Source organism: Leptosomus discolor, chromosome Z, assembly GCF_034619465.1.
Source record: "Leptosomus discolor isolate bLepDis1 chromosome Z, bLepDis1.hap2, whole genome shotgun sequence".
NCBI classification, from domain to species: Eukaryota; Metazoa; Chordata; class Aves; order Leptosomiformes; family Leptosomidae; genus Leptosomus; species Leptosomus discolor.
Genome location: NC_141419.1, coordinates 57,881,478 through 57,903,843, shown reverse-complemented (window position 1 = coordinate 57,903,843; position 22,366 = coordinate 57,881,478). Strand labels below are relative to the sequence as shown.

General features: G+C 39.8%; 1 protein-coding gene across 1 annotated transcript in view; it reads right to left on the bottom strand.

The window, feature by feature from the left end:
• Window positions 1-22,366, bottom strand: part of PSIP1 (PC4 and SRSF1 interacting protein 1) — a 39,493-nt gene continuing 17,127 nt past the window's right edge. The window contains exons 7-16 of the mRNA XM_086478986.1: window positions 20,601-20,739; window positions 18,735-18,810; window positions 17,627-17,852; window positions 16,848-16,966; window positions 14,383-14,438; window positions 13,104-13,174; window positions 7,416-7,517; window positions 6,522-6,741; window positions 3,480-3,591; window positions 1-760 (exon numbers count right to left, since the gene is read on the bottom strand). Of these exons, the coding sequence (XP_086335112.1) occupies window positions 697-760; window positions 3,480-3,591; window positions 6,522-6,741; window positions 7,416-7,517; window positions 13,104-13,174; window positions 14,383-14,438; window positions 16,848-16,966; window positions 17,627-17,852; window positions 18,735-18,810; window positions 20,601-20,739 (1,185 nt within the window). The 3' untranslated portion in view covers window positions 1-696. The remainder of the gene's footprint in view (window positions 761-3,479; window positions 3,592-6,521; window positions 6,742-7,415; window positions 7,518-13,103; window positions 13,175-14,382; window positions 14,439-16,847; window positions 16,967-17,626; window positions 17,853-18,734; window positions 18,811-20,600; window positions 20,740-22,366) is intronic.

Here is a 22,366-nt window from a genome sequence, read left to right as displayed (position 1 = left end):
TCAGTTTAAATTCTTTATTGTCATGAATTGTTCAAGACAGTGTTTTCCAACCAGTGTGCATCAACAGGTTCTGTGGGAACACCACACTTCTCTCTAGTATACTTATTATAGCAAAAGCATACCATAAAGTCACATTGCAGTAAATTGGCACGAGTTTTGCAAGAACAGAACTAAATTGTTTAAAAAAAGTGATTAAGTATACTCGTACATTAACATTTTAACAACTATAAAAGTGTTGCTTCCAACTCCTACAAAACACAGTGAAAAGACATCCCAACAAGAGTTGAAAAACTATGCACGAACAGAGGTCAGTATCATAGGAAGAGAGTAGGTTTTATACAAACAAAGCAATAGGCAGTTAAAAGTATTTACACTTTTTCCTGCTATTAGCTAGACAAACATACAGTAGTCAGGTAAAAATATACTACAACTCTAAGTCTTGTACCATGTAAGCATTTTTTTCTAACTGGAATATTCATCTTTTGAAATGTGTTACCTGTTAATACTGGACAAAACTATTGGCAAAAGTGTTCAAATACTTTTAAACCAAGAGTAAAAGGGCTTTTATTCCACAAAATTTAACTTTAAAATACTATGCTTATAAAATTATTTAGAACTTTCAGCAGTCTATAGATTTCAAATGCAAAACTTAACAATCCCCATTAACTTGTATTTTAAAAAAAGACTCCAGTGGTGTCATTTGCTTTCAAGGGCAGAATCTTTTGCTGGTTTTTCAAGCTCTCTCTCTTCACCACACATCCTAGAAACAGAATAAAGCAGCATTAGTGACCATATAAAAATGTGGAGAGCACAGCTTATTCTAGATGAATCTGTACGGTCTGGAGTAAGCAATGCTGATGTATGTGCAGCAGTAGATGAAGGCTGGAGAACCAAGGCAGGTAGGGATGCAGCTGTCCCTCTTCTCTCTTACGCTGACTGCCCCCAAATGTGAAGCTAAGCCAGTAGTAATTTAATGTCGCATTAATGTCTGTGACCAGCTGTGAACAGCAGGCATTCATTCACAAGTCCGTCTGGTCTGTGTTCCACCCAGGCAGGCCTCCCTAGTCTGCTGCCAAATACACATCTGCTCGGGTGGAAAACACACTGGCTTTACATACCTCACGAACTGTAACTTTCCTTAGTACCCAGGAATAATCCACTGTGTGTCCCAAACACTAAGGTAGCCTCAGGAAGTGGTATATATAGCAGGATATATTTTTACCAAACAAGAACAGAAAGTTGTCCTAAGTGCCAGTCACTTCAGAAATACTACGTTACACAACTTCTGTATTCCAGAATTTTTAAGGGCACAGGGATGTCTTGCCTCTAATTATGAAAGACAGTGAAGTTCAGTACTGAACAAACAGCCCTGGGATTTGAGGAGTTTACAAATTACTTGCTTAGAGGCAGTAGCGGGAACGGCAGGGGTATTTTGAACATCAGTGATTCATTCATATTTATTTTGCTTGCTAATTTCTCACCTCTACAAAAGTGAGTATTGCAAATAAAAATTATGAAAGGAAGTTTGTATGATAGAAAGACACCAGTCTGTAGCTTGCTTGAATTTAGAACAGGTATGTGGATGCAGTTCTCAACATGCAAGGTATTTTGCAAGAGGTGTTACAAAATCTGATTTATAGCCGTTAGGCAACAATGAGTGCAGGTCCTCAGCAACTGCTCCCAAGTACCCACACAAGATTTTTTCTGAAGTGGATGTGTTGGTTTACATAAAGCAAAGACTGTGTTGGGAGTACAGAGTTCAGAGCCTTAGGAAGCACCACACACGCTTAAAGAGAGAGATGTTTATTAGCAGAACATGACACTGCCCCTAGCTCATTCATGGAATTTCTATTTGCAACTTTTCCAGATACAATCATGCTTACTGAAGTATTAAAAATATAAATCGTCTTGCCTCAAAGTTGCTTTTTTGAGATATTCTTTATATTCAACAGCCTTCTCCAGGCATCCTGCATAACTATCTGAAGTATCTGGATTAAGTGTCTTCTGACCAACATACATCCAGGTGTCAGGTATGCACCCCAATATTCTCAATTCTTTTAATCACACATGAAAAAAACAACCTGACTGAGATTGTCTCTCTGCCACGCAAGGTTCTGCAGGAACAAAGAAAGGAGCAGGCCATGAAAAAAACTGGGCCTTGGAGAACCAGTTTAGTAATCATTTGGTTTTGAATACTTGGCCAAGTAGAGTTGATTATTACTGAACTGCCTGCTGTTAATTTCAAGTAACTTGGGTGTTGCACTTTCTTAGTGCCATACTGTGATTCTGCCAGATGACCTATCTGAGCAGTGTGCTAGGCTGTGCAGCCTGCATTGGGAACTTGCACTTGTGCCTTCACCACATTCCTGTAACAGGCTGCTTGTTCAGAGCAAAGGGGTATTTAGCATCACTGGCTGAAAACTCACAGGTGTCAATTCTGAAAGCTGTTTAATCAGAGGCCAGTAGTTCTGAGGCTACCCCTCAGCAAATACCACGTTAATTTTCATCTTAAGGGGTTTTTTGGTTTTGTTCTGCTTAAGTTCACCTTATTGTATGTAACGGGCCATTTCTACAGTTTTAACGTGGCAGACAGCCAAAATAATGCTGGGCACCTGTGGTTTCTCCTGGCCTGCATGAAGGCAGCAATGAAAGGAAAGCTTGCTTCTACACATACAGCTAGGCAAAGAGAATCCCTGGGCACAAGCTGCAGAAGTGCTCAGAGAAAACAGAGCAGTACATCAACAAAACAGTTCAGCTCAAGGATAATTAATTCTAGGCCTTTTCCTCATTGTTTACTAAATTCTATTGTTTCTCATATTCTACAAGAGGTTCACTGCTTGTTCTTGTTTACAGAACCGCATTTTTCAGTGAAGCCAATGCTTAAATAGTTACCTCCTGACAAATTCAAGCATTCTTATGGCTTCTTGTTTGGAAAAGGTAAATGCATCAACCTCTATAAACAGTTCAGAGTTCTGAAATTTCACAGGTCTAAATTCTAGCCTGCAGTTTACCTGCATTTGGGCAATTCTATAGCTACACTAGAGAATACTAAAGTGGCTTGGCTATTGATTAGAGTACACGATGTCACAAAGAACTTGATAAATCCCACTGGTTTCTGTAAGACTTGGTTCAGGTTTCCTTTGCTTCCAACTTACTGGCATTAAGTAGTCCAAAACGTAGGACAAGGCCTACTTTGCCCTGACTCACCACATGCTGATTTTTTCCTAACAGTACATCCTGTAATTTTTTTCTTTAAGACTCCACCATGGCAGTAAGTGAAGTAACTTTTAAATTAAATCTTCAATCAAAAATTTTAACAGATGATTTGCATGCTATTATCATTCTCTAAAGATGAGAGAAAACCCTGTAAAGACAACAGTACATCAACATGGTTAAGTAACCTCAATCTACTGCTGTAAATTTTACATCATTTTGCTAGAGCAGAACAGATCCTTAGCTCAGTGAAGTTATTAACTCACTTCTTCTTACTGCCAGCTTCATGCCTATCTTTCTTTTCCTCGGTGTTCTCTCCATTGTGTTGTGACTGGTTGGTGTCTTGAGCTTCAGACCCTCCATTCAAAACCTTTGAACCTTTAAAATGAAAGGTCAGGGAAATAAAACAGTACTGTAGGCAGCAAAACTGTGCTATAAAAAACAACAGATAATTTCTTGACCTCCATAAACTCAAACACCGTAAATGTTTTTTCCCTCACCTTGATACCCAGCAGCTGTTAACAATACAAAGAGCCATAACTGATAGGGCTTCAGCTTCTGAAAATTCCATGCAGTGAGCCCCATCCCATAATTTTAATAATGGGAAATGAACAGTATTATGTATTTCACAATATTTTGAGTTCTTGTGCTCGCTACGCTGCAGATAATAGGACTAATTCTTATTTATGGGCTGAGCAGTGAGAGAATACACTTCAGCAGTAAACTCTGTTTACCACTCTGACCTGGTCAGACAATTTTGGGTGATTTCTGATAGTTTTAACTGGAAAAGTTACTGGTTCCATGGGTTCTTTTTTACTCTTAACTCTAGCCAATATGTATATAATCAAAATATGACAAACAGTATATATAAATAGAGTAAGAGTGTTTAGTTATAGTGTGCAATTGTCAAGCAGGAAAACAAAGCACTATGTAGATGCTGTATTTAGTGAAATCACAGCAGGAGTATTTAACCTCTTTAAAATTTCTGTGATGAATGCATGTTTTGCTCTGGTATTACAAGCTAGTGAATTTTGTGTGAATTGTTGAGGAATGACACTAAGTCAGAATTGACAATCCATTTTATTTGGAGTTACAGATTTACCAAAAACCCCCCTCTATTGAACTACTGTGCTACAGCAAGAAAAAAAATACATTACTCATCTAAATACTTACAGGCTAAGAGATACTAAAAAGCAGACAAGATCATTTTAAGATGACATTCCAGTAGTTGATCTGTTTAGACTTGCTCAGAATCAGTTCTGAACTTGAATGCCATAGGAGGAATTCAGTGAAACAATGAATGCTATAATCCCTTGTTACAAAGTACATAGTCTGAAGCTGTACGTCAGCTGAAGTACAAACTGCTGTAACTGTGCTTTGCAAAGACAGTACGGGTTCAGCAGCTCAGTTTTTAAAAGGGCAGAAGTATGAACACAAGGAACCAGAATTTCTCTTTGTAGCAAATAAAGACAGATCCACTTCCATGAAATATCCCTCTACTCTGATAAAATTTCTTACCATTCTCCATTTGACTCAGCAACAATATGGTATTTCAGTGTGTTAAGTCTAGTGCTAACCTTATCTGGAGTAGCTTTATTTGTCAGAATACCTGGAAAGTCTTTCAGTTTAGATTCTTTGTTAAAGTATTAGCTGTGCTCATCACTGGGTTGGGGGAAAGATCTGTCTGAAACCTCTACCACACCATACATACTTCTCTCACCATAAAGTGGTTGGATTCTATCATCCTTGCTTTATTAGCAGTTACAAATGAAGCAGCATTTCAACTACAGTTACTCTGAATCCTTGGCATCCTCAATCACCTCAGTTACAGTAACTTGCTTATTCCAGATCCGGGTAGTGTAACTTCCCAGTTTCCTGAAACAGTTTTGCTCCCAGGATTCAAGCTCAAAGTAAATATAATTTCTCTGCAGTGCTTGTGGAGATCAAGGATCTAAATAATTTTAATAGATGGGTAGAACTCCTACATCTTCAAGGATTTAAATTCATTTGTGTCCTAGGTTACAGTGTAAAATATGCCAAAAGAAAAAAAAGTATTCTATTACCACCTTCAGGAGCTGTTGAGACCAGGTGGGGCGGTGCTCCCTGCCTCCCCACTCTGGACTATCTCCTGTTACTGGGCACAACAATGCCTTATCGCCTGACCCATCGATAACTCGCTCCTGGGCTATCTCCTGTTAATGGCCCATCAAGGAACTGCCTCACGACTCCCCATCCCATTGTGAGATGCTCCGCCCGGGGGGAAGGAGCCAAGCAGTCCATGCCAAATAAAACCTGAGGTCTCTAACACCCTAGCAGCCTTCTTCCACTGGATTCCCAGAGGAGTTTTTCCCCCCACTGGAGTTCCAGAGGACAAGAGCTACCTACCTACCACTGGACCTTCGGAGAAAGACCAGACTCTTTTACCTGATTGCTGCTTCAGCAGAACTACATCCATCGCTTCAGGAGGACTGCAGCCAGCATCTGATCGGACTGCTACTGCCACCCTAACAGGGTGTCAGGTTGTGTTTCTGACTCTGTCAGTGTAAACCAGTGCGTTGTTTTTTCTGCCTTGTGTTATATATATATATATATTAAAGAACTGTTATTCCTATTCCCCATATCTTTGCCTGAAGGCCCCTTAATTTCAAAATGATAATAATTTGGAGGGAAGGGGGTTGCATTTTTCCATTTCAAGGGAGGCTCCTGCCTTCCTCAGCAGACACCTGTCTTTCAAACCAAGACAATTTGCAACACAGTGTTCCAGTATCTCCATCTCATTTTAGTCCTCTATTTAAAAATGCAATATCTATTTTACTACTATTTTTTTTTTTAATAACTGACCTAAGTTATTGTAGAGCATTCTTCCTATGGAAAGCTTTCAGTACCATGCTGTACTTGTACAACCGCTCATGATTAATCTGGAATAGTACTGCTAAGAGCATAAAGGCCTGTTCTCCCCTAAATGACGATAATTTCTTTACTTTTGGTCTAGCCACCAAAAAGCTACTTGAGGACTGGAAGGTAGTATGTTATTCTTCCTCATGTTCTTTTATTCCACAAGGTAACAGAAAATTTAGAGAAGTAAAAAATGCATCCCTTCAGGCAATAAAGGTAAAATAGCCACAGAAAACACTATGCCTTTGAACTTGCAACTTAGTTATAGCAGTATTATCCTTGACTATTTGAGATATGTAAGAGTTTTAATAGATGCGTATAATTCCTACATCAAGGATTTTTTGAAGCTGGCTCAGAAATTGATGGGGACTGGGTCTTTGATATGACAAGAAACTAAAAACATGGTGACTTACCTGTTTGGTCCTTTTCCTTTTCCATTTTTTTGCTTGCTCCTTTCTTCCACTGTTCTTTGGTTTTGTTGGCTTCCTCATGCTGTTTCTGCTCAGCCAGTGATTTATTTAGAACTTGGGAAAGAACAGAATCTCCTTCCCCAACCAGAAACATAGTCTTGAACTTGTTGTATAGCATTGTAGATTTCTCCATGATAACTTGGCTAACTTTGAATTTCCGTATCTGAAATCAGAGTAAGGTATCTAAATATGTATGCCATTTCACCACATGCTAGATGAAATTCTTAATTTAACCTGAAATGAGGTCATTAACTTTTACACTCTCTGAAATATCACAGAACCACAGAACAGCCCAGGTTGGAAGGGACTTCCAAAGATCATCTGGTCCAACCCTTCGTGGGAAAGGGAGCCTGCATGAGATCATCAAGCACCCTATCCCATCACATCTTGAAAACCTCCAGCGATGGGGACTCTACCGTGTCCCTGGGGAGGTTGTTCTGGCAAATGATTCTTCTCACTGTAAAAAATTTCTTTCTTATGTCAGGATGAAACCTCCGTCAGTGCAACTTGTACCCGCTGCCGTTTGCCTTCTCCCTGTGGCGACTTGTGAAGAGAGAGCCTCCGTCCTTTTTGTAGCTGCCCTTTAAGTGCTGCAATACTGTGATGAGGTCCCTCCTGACGCTCATCTGGGAAGAAAAGACCTAATCCCTTCAGTGTTTCCTTACAGGGCAGGTTCTCCAGCCCTTTGATCACCTTCACAGCCCTCCTTTGAACCCTCTCCAGTCTGCCTGTGTTGTTCATGACTTACGGGGACCAGAACTGCACACAGTACTCCAGTAGTAAATAACACTGATACCAAGTTAAGAAGACAGATTACTTTAACATTGCAGATCTCACCTTCTTTAGAGTCAGAATCATCTCTGTATGTTTCTGAGCTTGCTGCATTGTGACTTGAAGGGATGCAAGCTCATCAAGAGCCTCAATGCACCTGTTCACATCCTGTACATAAACAACAAATTAGTTCAAGACTTAACTTACATGATAATAATCCTTAATTAGCCATACTAAATTCAATTCCATGGTCAGTGATACCTTCCCATAATATCCTTAACTTGACCATGTGCTTAATTTTAGAAGAATTTAGTCATACTTGCAGAGAAAAATTACAGTCAGTTGTCTTTCAGCTACTTATGTAACAAAAGGCAGATCCTATTTAAATAACTTACAATTTTAAAAAATAATTTTATACTTCCAAAATACAAACTCAAGCTTTATGCCAGTTTCACAGTTCTAGTGCTTTAAGCTGTTCTTCATAGTCAGCCTTTTCCATACACAATTTTTCCCAAAAACTTACCTCTGAGAAGGTAGCAAAGCATCTTAAGTGGACTGCAGTTAATATACAGAGCTATCTTTGTAGATTTTTCAGTTAAAAGGTTGATGAATGACATGCTATGCAGGACACCCAGAAGTAATGACGTGAGCTTCTGTTCTAAGAACCATTGTACTAAGGTCTTCCTGTAATACTTAGTTCTCAGTTTCACTACCTTCAGCTACTCTTGCTTATTTTACTTCCTGTTTAGAACTAACAAGATTCATCGCCAGCACAGGTCATAACAATATTCTGCATCTTGTATAAAGCTGTAGCTCCTTTTATTCTGCATCTTGTATAAAGCTGTGGCTCCTTTTATTCTGCATCTTGTATAAAGCTGTAGCTCCTTTTCTCAAGGGAAACTAGTATTAAAAAAACCCAAACAAACATATCAGGACTATGCTCAACAGAATTCTTATCATGTTTACTTGATAAATACAATTGTGATAAACTAAGTGTTCTTCCCAATATTCCAAGACTCATTTCAGAATATGCCACGCTGCAAATAAAGTGTTTCATATTTAGCACCAGTGGGTTAGCCTTGGCCAGCAGCCAGATGCTGCTCTCCTCTCCCTCCGCAACAGTGGGGAGGGAGAAAGTAGGATGAAGAAGCTCATGGGTCAAGATAAAGACAAGGACATTGCTTACCAGTTAATGTCATGGGCCAAACAGACTCTACTTAGGGAAAATTAATTTATTAACAATTCAAATAGATTTGGGTCCTGAGAAACAAAGACAAACATTATATCAACACTTTTCCTTCCCTCCTCTCCCATGCTCAGGTTTACGCCAGTCTCCTCAGGCCACCCCAAGCAGTGCAGGAGGGGCAGATGGTCAGTATGTCACAGTTCCTCTTTGCAACTCATTCGCTCTCACATTCTCTTCTGCTACAGCTTGGGCTCTCCCCACAAGCCGCAGTCCTTCAGGAGAAGTCTTCAGCATGGGCTCCCCACAGGCCGCAGTGTAAACACCTGCTCCTTCGTGGTCTCTTCCAGGGGCTGCTGGGGAATACTCCAGTATGCTCCAGCACCATGTAGCACCTCCTCCCTTCTCCGACCTTGGCGTTCCCTCTGCCGTTTCTCACTCTTTCCTCCCCTCCTCCTTCTCTCTCTGCCCAGTGTGTTTTGCCCTCTCAAAGTAAATTTTCACAGAGGTACCACCATCTCAGCTGAGGGGCTCAGCTGTGCCCAGCGGTGGGTCCATTGAAACTGGCATGTCCAGCACAGGGCAACCCCCTGCCCCCGCTACCAGACCTTGCCTCCCACACCCAACACAACACTGAGCTGGAGAAGCTTGCTGCTTCTCATGCTACTGTACTTTTCACTGACACTTGTATTTTCTCTTTGTACAAATGGCAGTTACAGAATGAAGACACTAAACCAAAGGCTGATTCCCTTTCAGCACCATCCATGCAATGTTACTCTGAAAAGACCATGTCATCTGTTAGGGAACATCCTCAAGCTGATTTCGGTCTCACACCTCTCCTTGGCCAGTTAATAGTGGTAGTGAGAATTTTCTTGTTTTCAGCAGTACATAAAGACAGAGATGGAATGAAGCCTTTTACTTGCTTTTTAAGTTGTGTAAATGGAAGTGGACTTCCGAAGATTTGCGTCCCCCCTCCAGGGCTTCAAAGAAGGAAGAGACCAGTGAAGTATTTTTGATCTGGTTTCATGGTTTGAGTTAGAAAAAAACACAAAAGAAAAACAACAAAAGCACAAATAACCTTGAATCCAGAAAACCTGGAAGTATTGTTCTAAAGCACCAGAGGCACCGAAATTAAAATGAGCTTGAAAAACACGTAACAGCTCTGGTCCTTCCCTGTCTGTTTTCACTGCCCAACCTTAACAGTGGATTCCAAGGTGTAAGAATTCAGATGAAAATATCCGAGTGGTTGACAACCCTCACTGTAAAAAAGCTTTTTCTTATGTTTAAGCAGTATTTCCTGTCTTGACATCAGTGTTCATTGCCTCTTGTCCTTTCACTGAGAAGAGTCTGGCTCTGTCGTCCTTCCACACTCCATTCAGGTACTTATAACTTAGAGAAGATCCCCTTCTCAGCCTTTCCTTATTTATGACAGATACTTCAAGCCCTTAATTCATCTTCCTGGCCCTTTACTGGGCTGCCGACAGTACATCCATGTCACTGTTGTTCTGGGGAGCCCAAAATGGCACCCAGTGCCACATAAGGGGCAGCCATTACCTCCTTCCATGTTTTGGCAACCCTCTCTCTAATGCAGTCCAGGAGGCTGTTTGCCACCTTTGCCACAGGAGCACATCGCTGGCTTGTGGCAAGCTTGGTGTCCACCAACACCCCCCGGTCATTTTCTGACAAGCTGCTTTCCAGCCTCTCGCTCCCCAGCCTGTGCTGGTGCACAGGGTTATTGCTCCCCAGGTGCAGAACTCAAACCTTTGTTGAGCTTCATGAAGCTCCTGCTGGCCCATTTCTCCAGCCTGTCCAAGTCTCTCTGGATGGCAGCACCCATCGAATCTTTCCTTTGTTTTTTCATCATCTGCAAACTTGCTACAGGTGTGCTTCATCCCATCATCCCAGTCATTAATGATGATGTTTTAACACTATTGACTACTAGTGACTGGCCTTTAGCTGAACTAACTGCCACTGATCAGTCTTCTGTGCCCTGCAGTTCAGCGAGTTTTCAGTCCACCTTGCTATCCGCTTATTTAGTCCAGACATCATCAGTTTGCCTATAAGACTGTTACAAAAGACAAGTGTCACAAGCCTTTTTAAACTTACTATAAACAATGTCCACTGCTCCCCCTCATTCACCAAGCCAGTCATCTCACAGAAGGATGTCAGTTTGGTCAAGCATGATTTCCTCTTCATTAACGCATGCTGAAACTAGAGACTTTACTGTCCTTCATGTTACTGGAAACAATTTCCAGAAGGATTTGCACTATCACATTCCAAGGGATTGATGTGAAGCTGGCCGGCCTGCAGTTTCCCAGATCCTCCTTCTGGAAGATGAAGGTGACATTCGCTTTCTTCCAGTCCTCTGGAATCTCCCCCTAATGACCATGACTTAAATAAAACAAACATCATCCAGCTCCCTCGGCACATTTTGGTTTATTCCACATCAGGTCCCACTTTGTTTAAATGTTCCCTAATTCAGTCCTTGTCCACTGACCATCAATTTTTTCCTGTTCTGAATGTTCCACTCGTGTGAGGGATCGAGGATTCCTGAAAGGAACTGCATGAGCAAACTGAGCTCAAAAAGGCATTGAATACCTTGGCCTTCTCCTTGTCCTAGATCCATCACCCCATTCAGCAGCAGGCCTGCATTTTCCCAGTCCTCCTTTTGCTGGTAAGGTACGTCAAGAAACCTGTCCTTTGTTTCTCTCCCCACATTTAACTGCAGGTGAGTTTTGGCTTTCCTAAGCACATCCCTCCATGCTTGGACAGAGTCCGCATATTCCTCCCAGGTCACCTGTTTCTGCTTCCACTTCCTGTATGCTTCATTTTTTTCTGTGTCCTGACTATAGTCAAGAGCATCTTGTTCATCCACGCAGCCCTCCTGATGTTTGGTTATTTTCCTGCTTGTCATGATGAATCAGTCTTGAGGAGGTAATCCCTACAAGTGCGCCAGATCTCCTGGTCCCTTCTCTCCAGCATGGTCAAGAGATTCTTCCAAGCAGATCCCTGCAGAGGCCAAAGTCTGCTCTCCTAAGTCCAGAGCTGTGATCCTTTGTGCCCTGCTCCCTCCTCTCAGGATCCTGAACTCCACCATCACAGCCAAGGCTGCCCCCAACCTTCATATCCCTGACCAGATCTTCCCTGTTTATAAGATTTGGTCCAACAGGGCATCTTCCCTTGTCAGCTCCTTGATCACCTGCGTTAGAAGTTATCCACCCTAGCGGCTTCCTGAATTGCTGTATCATCCCCATGTTGTCCCTTCAGCAGATACCAGGATGGTTCAAGCCTCCAATGAGGACCAGAGCCTTTGAACTAGGGCCATCTGCCCACTGCCTTAAGATTACTTCATTCTTTACTTCTGCCTGATCAGGTGATCGGCAGTAGACATCATCAGGATGTCGCCCATACTGGTCTGCCCACTAATCCTGACCTATCAACTCTCACCAATGCAGAGCTCCACACATTCCCACTGGCCTCTCACAGAAAGAGTTATCCCACACCTTGTCTTCCCAGCACTTGTCTTTCCTAAAGAGCCTGTATACATGGCAAGGCTCCAGTCCCATGAACTATCCCACCAAATCTCTACGATGCCAATGAAACCATAGCCCTGCAACTGCAGAGAGATGTCCCGTTCCTCTGGTTTGTCCACCATGCCACATGCATTAGTGTGCAGTGTACTTCAAAGAGGCACCCAGTTATGATGACTTTCCAGAAAGATTACAAGATGTCATAATGCTGCGTGGCCAGCACTTCCTCATTTCTGTGCATATGCCTGTGGTGATGCCACTTCAGTCCTGTTCTGTGGAGGAATTCTGTGGATTACAAGGCCTATTCTGTTTACATCACCCTGCATCATTTGATTGCCATCCTGCCCCACCACTTTCTCACTTTCTCCTCCACTACTGTTCCTAGTTTAAAAGCTCTTTAACCAGGTTGGCCAGCCTCGTGGCAGCACTACTTTGGGGTGGATCCTGCCACCTCCTAGCAGTCCTATCCATTCCTTCACAAGTCCTTTCCTTGAGAAAGGGACCACCACCTGGGTCTCCATACCCTGACCATCACCCTCAGAGTCATGCAGTCACGCTTGATACTTTGCGGTTCTTGCCTGACCGTATCATTGGTGCCCCACATAGAAAACCAGCAGCAGTTAGAAACAGTCTTAAGGCCAGAGACCCCCAGCAAGCAGCAGACTTCCCTCAACAGTGCGTGGGGTCAGCAAAAGGGGGCCTCCATCCTTTGCATCAGGGATTCTGCCACAACTACATGCATTGTGTCCTTCCAGTGCTTGTGCATGGCTCAGGCTGAGCTGGCACAGATGCTTCATTTCACAGAATTCTGGCTGAAGTTTCTGGTAAATAATTTATTATGAAGTATTTTTTAACAAAACCAATTTTACTTGCTGACATTGATCTTTTAATGTCCGTAGTAACCTCATTTAAGGAGCAGTTACCTTTCAAACTGAAAAAATTCCATTCATTCTCAGAATATTACTTAAAAACAAACATGCATGTGAAGTATTTCCTACTGGAATTACAAACATAAATCAGTTAAAAAAAATATATACTTACAAGATTATCGATTTTCAGGGAGTTCTTGATTTCTGCATGTATCCTTTGAAGCCTAGAATCCATTGATGTTTCTGAAGATTAAAAATAGTATGCATGAATATTTGATAATCACATCAGGTTTGTTTTTGCAGAAACCTTCCTACAAATCTGAACTTCACAGAGAATACAGAAAAATATAGGCAGGCACTTTACATCAGGTAATGATGCAGGTGCACATATAATGCACTACAGGGCTTACTATCAGAAATAAACATGCAGCTTTTTAAAGTTGGACACTATTAGCAACCTACGTAGTTTTCTCCTTAGGAGTAACAAACCGAAAATAATTTTCTATTTCAATACACAGCTGTCACCCCCTACTTGTGGGCCAGGTTAAAAGGAAGTGAATACTAATTGAGTTACAAAGCTGGAAAACCTTTAATGCCACACCACCTGGATGTTGATGGTTTTGTTTTCAGTAATTTGGACATGATTCAAGTTACAGTCCAAATCCATCCAAACAAAATGCTACCAGTACACGTGCTTCAGGAGGTGTGCAAGATCAATTAACGTGTCCATCTCTAATTCACATGCTGAATGCCTGTTTGGATTTTTTTTCCATACACAAGGGGTACATATTCTCAACCATACTGCAAGCAAACAAGCGTTTCCATCAAGGCCAATCCATCTTGGATGGATTTGGATAATTTTTTTTCCCCTGCCAACACTGGGTTGGGTGCACTACTTGCCCCTGGATCTGTACTATACTACAAATTACAGCCAGCGGTTTGTATTGCCCTTAAAGATGGGAGTACTGAAAAAGGAATGACTTATCCCTATGAAGGTCAGTTTGCAAGTGTGGGTTAGTAGACAGTAATCTGAGTTGAAGCCTCTTGCTTAGCAAGCTTCCTGCTTAGTAAGAGGTAGTATCTAAATACTCTCAAGAGGTCTCTCAGATTGTGTTATGAAAAGACAGGAACAAATGAAAGGAAGAACAAAAGTTACTTGGTTCAAAGAATAAGAGCTTTTGTTTCTTGTTCTCAAACAGAAGGGATCATTGTCATTTAAAAGCTGAAGTGACAGTAAAATGGGAATAGGAAAGACCTGTTCTGATGCAGTGAAGAAAGAACATAGAAGAACAAGAACGCACTGTTTCACAGACCTGGAGAAAAGAGTCATGGATCAAATATCCTGGTCAGACTCCACAGCCACTCTAAGCAGTAAGTTAACTTATCCAGGCAGATAATTCTGTTCAAAATTTAAGATGACCAGAAATACTGTTTAGCTTCTTTAAACTAACCTCTCTTCTTCTCCATCTTCTTAACTTCTGTTTTCTTGCCTTCTTCTTTACTCTGCCTATCAAAAACATTAAAGTGTTTTTACAATGTTGTAACGTCCGTTTTTCAGTCTTTTATTCCAATTTTTAGATGGGATACAATGTTTTGAGGTATTATCTCAGCATGCAAAAACCACATAGAGCCAAACCCTGGTTTTCAAAGACTGAAATAAATTAACAAAATGAGTTGGCCAAGATACTGCCGATAAATCCTCCATACTGACACACAGTTTCCCTTAGAAACAGCAAATTAAAGGATTTTAAAAACAAGTCAGATTTACAAGCTGTTTTTTATTTTGGTTGCATATACAAATTGGTAAAACAGCATTGTATGGAACTAACTGATGGAGAAAGAAAATATTTTCATTATGATGACAAAAAGAGCAGAACTGTTTAACATTATCACAGGGAATTATGGAGAGATCAGTTAATCATAACTAGTTCCTATTATTTTCTCATATAATTAATTATAATACTATAAGTATCCTACAACTGACAATAAACGTATCAGTGATAATTTAAATATTCTTGAAGCAAATAGTAATAAAGGAAAAAGATTTATTACAAGTTCATTGATATCTCCTGGCTCTTTCTCTAATTGTATCACTAAAAAATAAAGCTGGGACTTAAGAAAAACAACATGAAACTTGTCTCCCTCAGTTACACAATGAAGACAGGCAGAAGTCTTCCAAACAAGCTTTTGAACTCTTTATTCAGAGAAGATCATGCACCCTTATTTAGCAGTTCCTCACTCTCGTCTTACTGAGGGTTTTCAAAGCCTCATTTTAGAATTTGCTTATTTCAGCACATCACCACTAAATATTCTATGACTAGTTTTCTTCCTGTCATAGTAATATGTATCCGGAGCTGCAGGTGTACCCTCTTCCATGTTCCTTTCGTGCTCTATCCAGTTACAGAATCAACAGTTCTGAAGTAAGATTATTTTACTTCAACTGGCAGCACAAGCTCATGCCATTTAAACAGTACATATAAACCCTGTATATGTACAGAACGATGTACAAAGCACCGTTATCAGACTTCAGTAAATACTAACAAAGTAGCTACAAAGACCAGAAAATGGAAACTACGCTGATGAGAAAAGTAACAAAAAAAGGGTATCAGCCTATATTCAGTGTATTAGTACAGGAACTCGAAGACAGACAGCATAAAGAAGTCATCCATTTCGTTTTTATCAATACTGAGTTTTGTCGATTAGTCATCAGCTACAATTAAATTAATTATGCATTCATTACCCTCTACTCCTTTACCTTACTGAAACAAAGCTCTATCTACCCTCCAATGTATAAAATAGGACAGCTATTTAAAAGTAGAGATTTGATTATTATAACCAAGTCAATATATGACAGTTCAATTGCAAAAATCAATCAGCACAGGTCAGATTCAAATAGTAATATATCAAGAGCTGCAGAGATGCTAAGGACAATTTAGTATCTCTGGAGTTGGAAATGCTTAGGTTTGCTACAAGCAAGTAGAGTAATACGTTAGGTTTCCAGAGGAGTCGTCACAGGAAGAGAAGAAAGCGCTAGAGGATAAAAAAACCCAAACAAACTAGATTCTTGTTAATGAATACAAAAAAGGTACAGTTTTGTTGTGAAGATGACCATTACCATCCTCCTTTTTCTCTGAATTTTCACCTTGTTCTCCCTTTCTTCCACCCTCCCACCAACTGTGGGGATGGGAACATCATGCTCTCATGGTGGTGGCTTCTTCATCCATTTGCAGAATAGTTCTTGAGAATGAGTCAGATTTCTTCCTATTGTCCCACTCCCCCAATTTCTGGCAGGATCTTCTCTCCATTCTTAAGTTTGATTCATTTGTGCTAATTTATCTTCTGAATGCAGACTGCTCTTGGTATCACTCAACTGCCTTTGCAGCGCTACAGAAGAATAGTTCTTATTTTTTCCTTTTTCTGTCTGACAGTGTGTGCTCCAGCTGCCAGACAGAGAAGGAAATGTTAACCCTATGCATTCCACAACCTGATGAAAAATCCAGTACCATGGATTAATAAATAGGTCCTACCAGTTCTCAACCTAATGTGTCCAAAACATCAAGAAAAATATATGGCAGTCCTGAACAGTTTTTCACACTGATCCCTTTTCGCATGGATATATTCTTAGGTTATTTCTAAACAGAACCCAGCAGCTGTCTTCTGCTAAAAATTCTAAGTCATTGAAAGACTGACATCGCTTAATTTCTAGGTTCTTACCATCCTCCCACAATAGAACATACTGGTTTAAAGGAGCTTTTTACTCTGCACTTAAAGAAGTTAAAAGAGACACCAAAAAAAAGGGGGGAGGGGTGGAGAGAGAACAACAGAACACAGTGCAAACCAGTTTGGAATTTTTTCAGACGTTGTTTCCTCCTGTACTCCTACAACTTGAGGACATCACATGTTAAAACATACTCACAATTCAGATTCTGTCTGCTCCTCTTGCTTACGCTTCCGTTCTGTTATTTCTCTCTCCTGTTGGCCTCTTACAGTGCTTCTTCTATGAGCTGCCTGAAAGCTTCTTCCCCCTTTTTTCTTCTGTTTTTATTTGGAATTTTAGGATTGGAAAGAGAAAAGCAAAAGTATTAAATCATTGCTTCTGTAAACAAGTAAACCGACCTACACTAAATATCTCTGAAGCAACTCTGCTCCACAGAATGACATGACAAGAGCTGGCTTTCCCTGCAACTAAGTGTAAGACCTCCACATGTTGGTAAGTTCTGAATTACTTTAAGTCCTTTCTTCCTTTTTCCTTTGCTAACAGAAGGCAAATAAATATCCTAAGCACCTGAAAAAAAAAAGACGACCTTCCAAATGGCTTGCTAAGGACAGCTTTATATCTTTCAAAAACTTGATTTGAAGCCACATGTTCTTTTAGATGCATCTAAGGAAAAAAAAAGTTTGTGTTCCAAGGAACACAGATGGAAAAAGACTTTGGACAAGACAACTAACTTCCACATTTAAATCCTTTGTTAAAAAGAAAAGTATCTTACAAGAGATGCTTTTCTTAGAAAGTACCAAAGAAGCTCCTGAGACAATTATCCAACAAAATGAAGTTCTGCAACTTCTATTCTGTACGTCTCTATTAGCCAGTCACAGGGCTACAACCTTTACTAAAATGTAGCATTAACTACAGGAAAGATCTTCAGTGAAACTATGTTCCTCTACAATAAATGTATCGGGAAAGCAAAATTATACCTTGTCACCTTCTTGTTCTTCGCCGTCATCTTCAGAATCAGAAGCTGATGCAGAACCCACTTTTGCAGCATTCTTCCTTTTTGGTTCAGCCTCCTTCTTTCCTTCCTTTTTGTCAAATTCCTTCTTTGATTTCTCCTCTTCCTTCTGACTTTCCTCATCTTTTTTCCCTTGCTTTTTGGGCTTTTCTTCTGGTCCTTTTTTCTTTGCCTTCTCCTCCTCACTAACACTAAAACATTAACAGTATTCAGGCATCATATTGATTATCTACAGTGAGTTTAAAACACCACATTCTTCCAACTCAGGGATTTATTTTTTTTTTTACTCCACAGGATATTGAACATTGTGACGTTAAAGACTTTTCAGAAAATACTCAAGTCTTTTTCTAAAATTATAGCCCACTACCTATGCAAAAAAAGAAATAAATAGTAGTATGGAGGCCCTAATAAAGCTAACATTAACGTGCATAGATCCAAACCCAAGAAGTTAATGCTCAGAAGTTCTCCACACACGCACGTGTCTGTAGGACCAAGAGTGCATACGGTGTAAACTAGTTTTATAAAGTGTACTTATTTAAGGTGTACATATGCTGAAAGTGTGCATCTGCTAATCTATAGAAATCTATAGTTGAGCTAATGCTCAACTTTTCCTGGAGTTACTAGGACCACTAAGAACTTGACACAAGAATGGAACAGGGTAAAACAAAATTTAGGTAACAAATAGTGTTGGAATTCTATCAGAAGAGATTTCTGAAACAAAAATGTAAAAAAAGAAATAGTTTTGCATGATCTTGTCTTTTCTCTTAATAAATATCTTTTCGTCTTCACTCAGCATACAAGTCATATAAGGAATTTTGCACAGATTTTACAAGCTAGGATGGTTAAGAACTTCTGTCTCTTGTTCCAGAAATGTACTACCTGGAGTTCCTGTGTATTAATTACCTGAGCTGTAAATTACAACATCAAAGCAAACAGTAACTCATACTGAATACTCATACGAAGGAGCAAAAACCTGTCAGGAACTCAGTACTAATTATGAAGTCTTAACAAAAGGAAGAACATGGTTTGCAATGAAGAAGCTTTATATTAAGAAACAAAACAGAATAACTCACAAGTCACTCTCTGAAAGACAAGGTGGTTTCACCAACTTCGGTCTCCCTCTTGGTTTTGGAACCTTTACTTCAGAAGCTAGTATTTATACAGAAATAACAGGTTAGTCCACAGCCACCATCTGCCCCTCATCTATGAAGAAAGATTCTTACTCAATGGACAGAAGCTACACTTAAATCAAAATGTATGCCCTAACTTTGTTATTATACAAACCTCAAGTGTTAAATGACTAACAAACTTCAATCAAGACCTCTTTGAAAAACTGAAGTGTTGGTAGGTTTTTTTAGCTGACTGGTAAACTGAAAAGAAGATACTTTGCTGGCTTTTTAGCCACAGGCTCCAACTACCAACTCTTGTGGTTTTTGCATTCTGTGCAGTTAGGATTTGTTTCACATGTTGCATAACTAACACAAACAAGTCTCAAATTAGAGAACGAGAAAGTCTGAAATTAGAGAATGGAAAGAAGTCATTAGTGCCCACATTTAAGCAGTCTGTTTGCCATTATTTTTAGATGTATCATTGGGCTTCCATCACCTGTTGGTAACAAATCACTGTCAAGAAGTTCTACCACCACACCACAGCACAGAGCAAAACCTGGCATTTTCTCAGATTCATCATATTGTCAGGAGTAAGACAAACAGTGTATCTGCCTTCTTGGCACTTATATCCTTCAAATGTGTGTCTGGTATCACAGCAACATGTGGTTAGGAAACCTAATACTCGGTGTTTAAACTCGTGTTGGTGTTAGCATGGGGCACTGTTAAGCAAGAGATGCACGCATCATATCAACACCAGAAAAGGCTGCACAGTACATCTTATAAAAAGGTATTTTATACAGGAGGTGAAAGCACCCCTTATAGACTCTTTCCTGCTCTTACGGACAGTAGTTAGTGAAAACAACAAAACTGTAAAGATAAAAAACACAAACAAGTATTAAAAATGTACATTTAGTACATGTAATGAATCAGGGGGTGGGGGGTGCAGCAAAGGGGAGCTGAAGTAATACATAATTTCCTCACTGCTTCCAAGGCAAAAAGTAATTAAGTCTAGTTAACTGTGGTTGCACTTTCTAGAAATCATTTTCATATTGTCAACAGATACAGACCGAGTAAAAATTACTTGTTTCCCAGACTAGATGCTCATACAATGCACTTAACTACTGCCAAGAACTGTTTTCCGATGTAGCAGTTAATGATCAATTCAAGAATATCTGCAAGCTTATCACAAAGAATCCCATGAATTAGATCGCTGCTGCTTTGAAAGAAACAAGCACTACAGAATTATCACCAAATGGTTCGAATTATACATTTTAAATAAAGCAGTTATATCTTCTTTTCATTTGTCTATCGATCTACACAGGCTGCCTTAAACATCTTTTTAAACAAGTCACTCCAGCTCTTTGTTTTAGTTTTTACTGTCCTCTGAGCTCCACCTACAGGCTCCGTGTCTCCCCAGTTCTCTTCCTGGTATTTTATGGATATTCTGACACAATTAAAAGTATTTTATAGACCTTTAATGAATATAAGCCTTTATGGAGCAACAGTGCACAAAGAGCTCTTATCGTGTATCTATAGTTTTGCAACATTCTACAAAGAAGTCTTTTCTAAAGATGATACTTGTACCCAAAACCAACAACGCTTATTTAGAGGACCGAGCATTAATGCTAACAATTTAAATTCATTTACATCCTAAATTTGTCAGCTTGAGAAGAGGAGTTTTCTCGTTACAATCTATTAGCAAAGACTGCCTTTAGCATGAGAACATACCCAGTAGTACTTCAGGGGAACGAGACAGCTCCCTAGTTCTAAGATATTTCTGTGGTGAAAAAAAAAAAAAAGTCCTTTAAAGTCCTTAACCTTTAAAGTTACCTGCTGGTCTTCCTCTTTTGGGGCTTACTTTTGGAGACACTGGTACAGGAGCTGCTGCCGCCACTGCTGCTGCCACTGCTGCCGCCACTGCTGCCGTTGCCACGGCTGCTGCTTCCTCGGCTTCAGCTTGTTTTTCAGCCTAATTTAAAGAATGAATTTCACAAGTGACAATACAGAGAACCGTTATCTCAACTACTTTCTCAAACAACAGTTTTAAACTTCTAGAAATGCATTATTATGCTATTGCTTCTACATATGAGAAAAAAAAGTTTCCAAGCTAAGTAATAGATTATATTTGAATATCACTAATTTCACCTTCTCCATACCATCACTACCTGATACAGTAACATTTCATATAATTTTAGCCAGCCCATTCATCTTCAGAACAATGAACTATCTTGGTACACCAAAGGAAAAGGACTATTTGTAATATTTCTGTAACAGCATGCCAAAAACACAGTTTTAAGCAGGTATGTTCATATTTTTTTTGCCCCATATACACAGTCATCTTTTAGATGCCATCATCTCTCCTAGCTGCATCAAAGTATCGAGCCAGTAGATGGAGCTGTTCAGAAAAACACCTGCTTTAGCTCTATAGCCAATTACTCACAACAAAAAATTCTATGTTGAACTGCACTAACTGGACATAATGACCTTCATCTACATAGCCATTTTAGGGGCTTGGGTTGTAAAGGCAGATAGAACCCATGACAAAAGATCTTGATGAAAAAAAGATACATATCTCTGTACAGAAACATTCCATATCCATATGCATGGACAAAAAGAATTGAGAAAGATCCGAACTAGAGAAAATATTCACAGAATTCAGTGTCTTGGATACAGGAGCATCAGCTAGCAGCAACAGAAAAGTTATGGGCAAATACATATCTTAATATTTCTTGCGGGCACCTATAATAAAAGGCACTTTAAAAGCCATTTTAAAGAACAGAGACAAACTTAAATCTAGAACAGAGCAGAGGCGCATGTCGTATTAACTGTGCTTTCCATCAGCCTACAGGAAAAAGAATGTTTAAATGAAGACAAAAATACCTGTTAAATGCATTTTTTACAATCCCAGGAAAAGAAAACATCACATTTCTTCAGACAAATGAGAAACGCACTCAAATTCATACAACTACATAGCCAACCCTCTATTCTGACCCACAAGCACACACCACAACCCTTGAAATATTATTCTTTTCTGTTCAGCAATGACCTGTAGTAATGCAAATTTCTGGTTAAATGCCTTGCCACATGCAGATGTCCCAAACACAAGTCTGTCAGCTGAAGCTAGTAAATGTGACAGAGGGAATCTTAGGCCTGTGGTGCCTTATGATGCCAAAAAAACCAAACCTCAACCTCAAACAAAGCAAAAGAAAAAACACCACTAACACAAGATTTGAGTGCTTTCTGAAAATGCAAAGAATGAGATCTTTTTTGTGTGCATCATCTGTGAGGCTTCTGTCCCATCTACAAGCTGAAATCACAGGTATGCATAGTCACAGACACTCTTTCAACTTCTTGCTGTTTCAGACTACAAGCTTGCTTTGAATTTCTTTTAGATTTTTACAAAATTTTTTTTTAAAAGGTATTCTTTAAATTGTATTTGTTAAATATTCAAGTTGGTTTTATAAGAGCATCCAAACATGTATCTTCCTTTTTCATGAAGCAAATGATACTCAGCATGCTACTTACCTGTGACAACCATATTCACAGGGTCACAGTTACTTCGCACTCATCCCATCCCTGCTGTCACCACTTGTCTT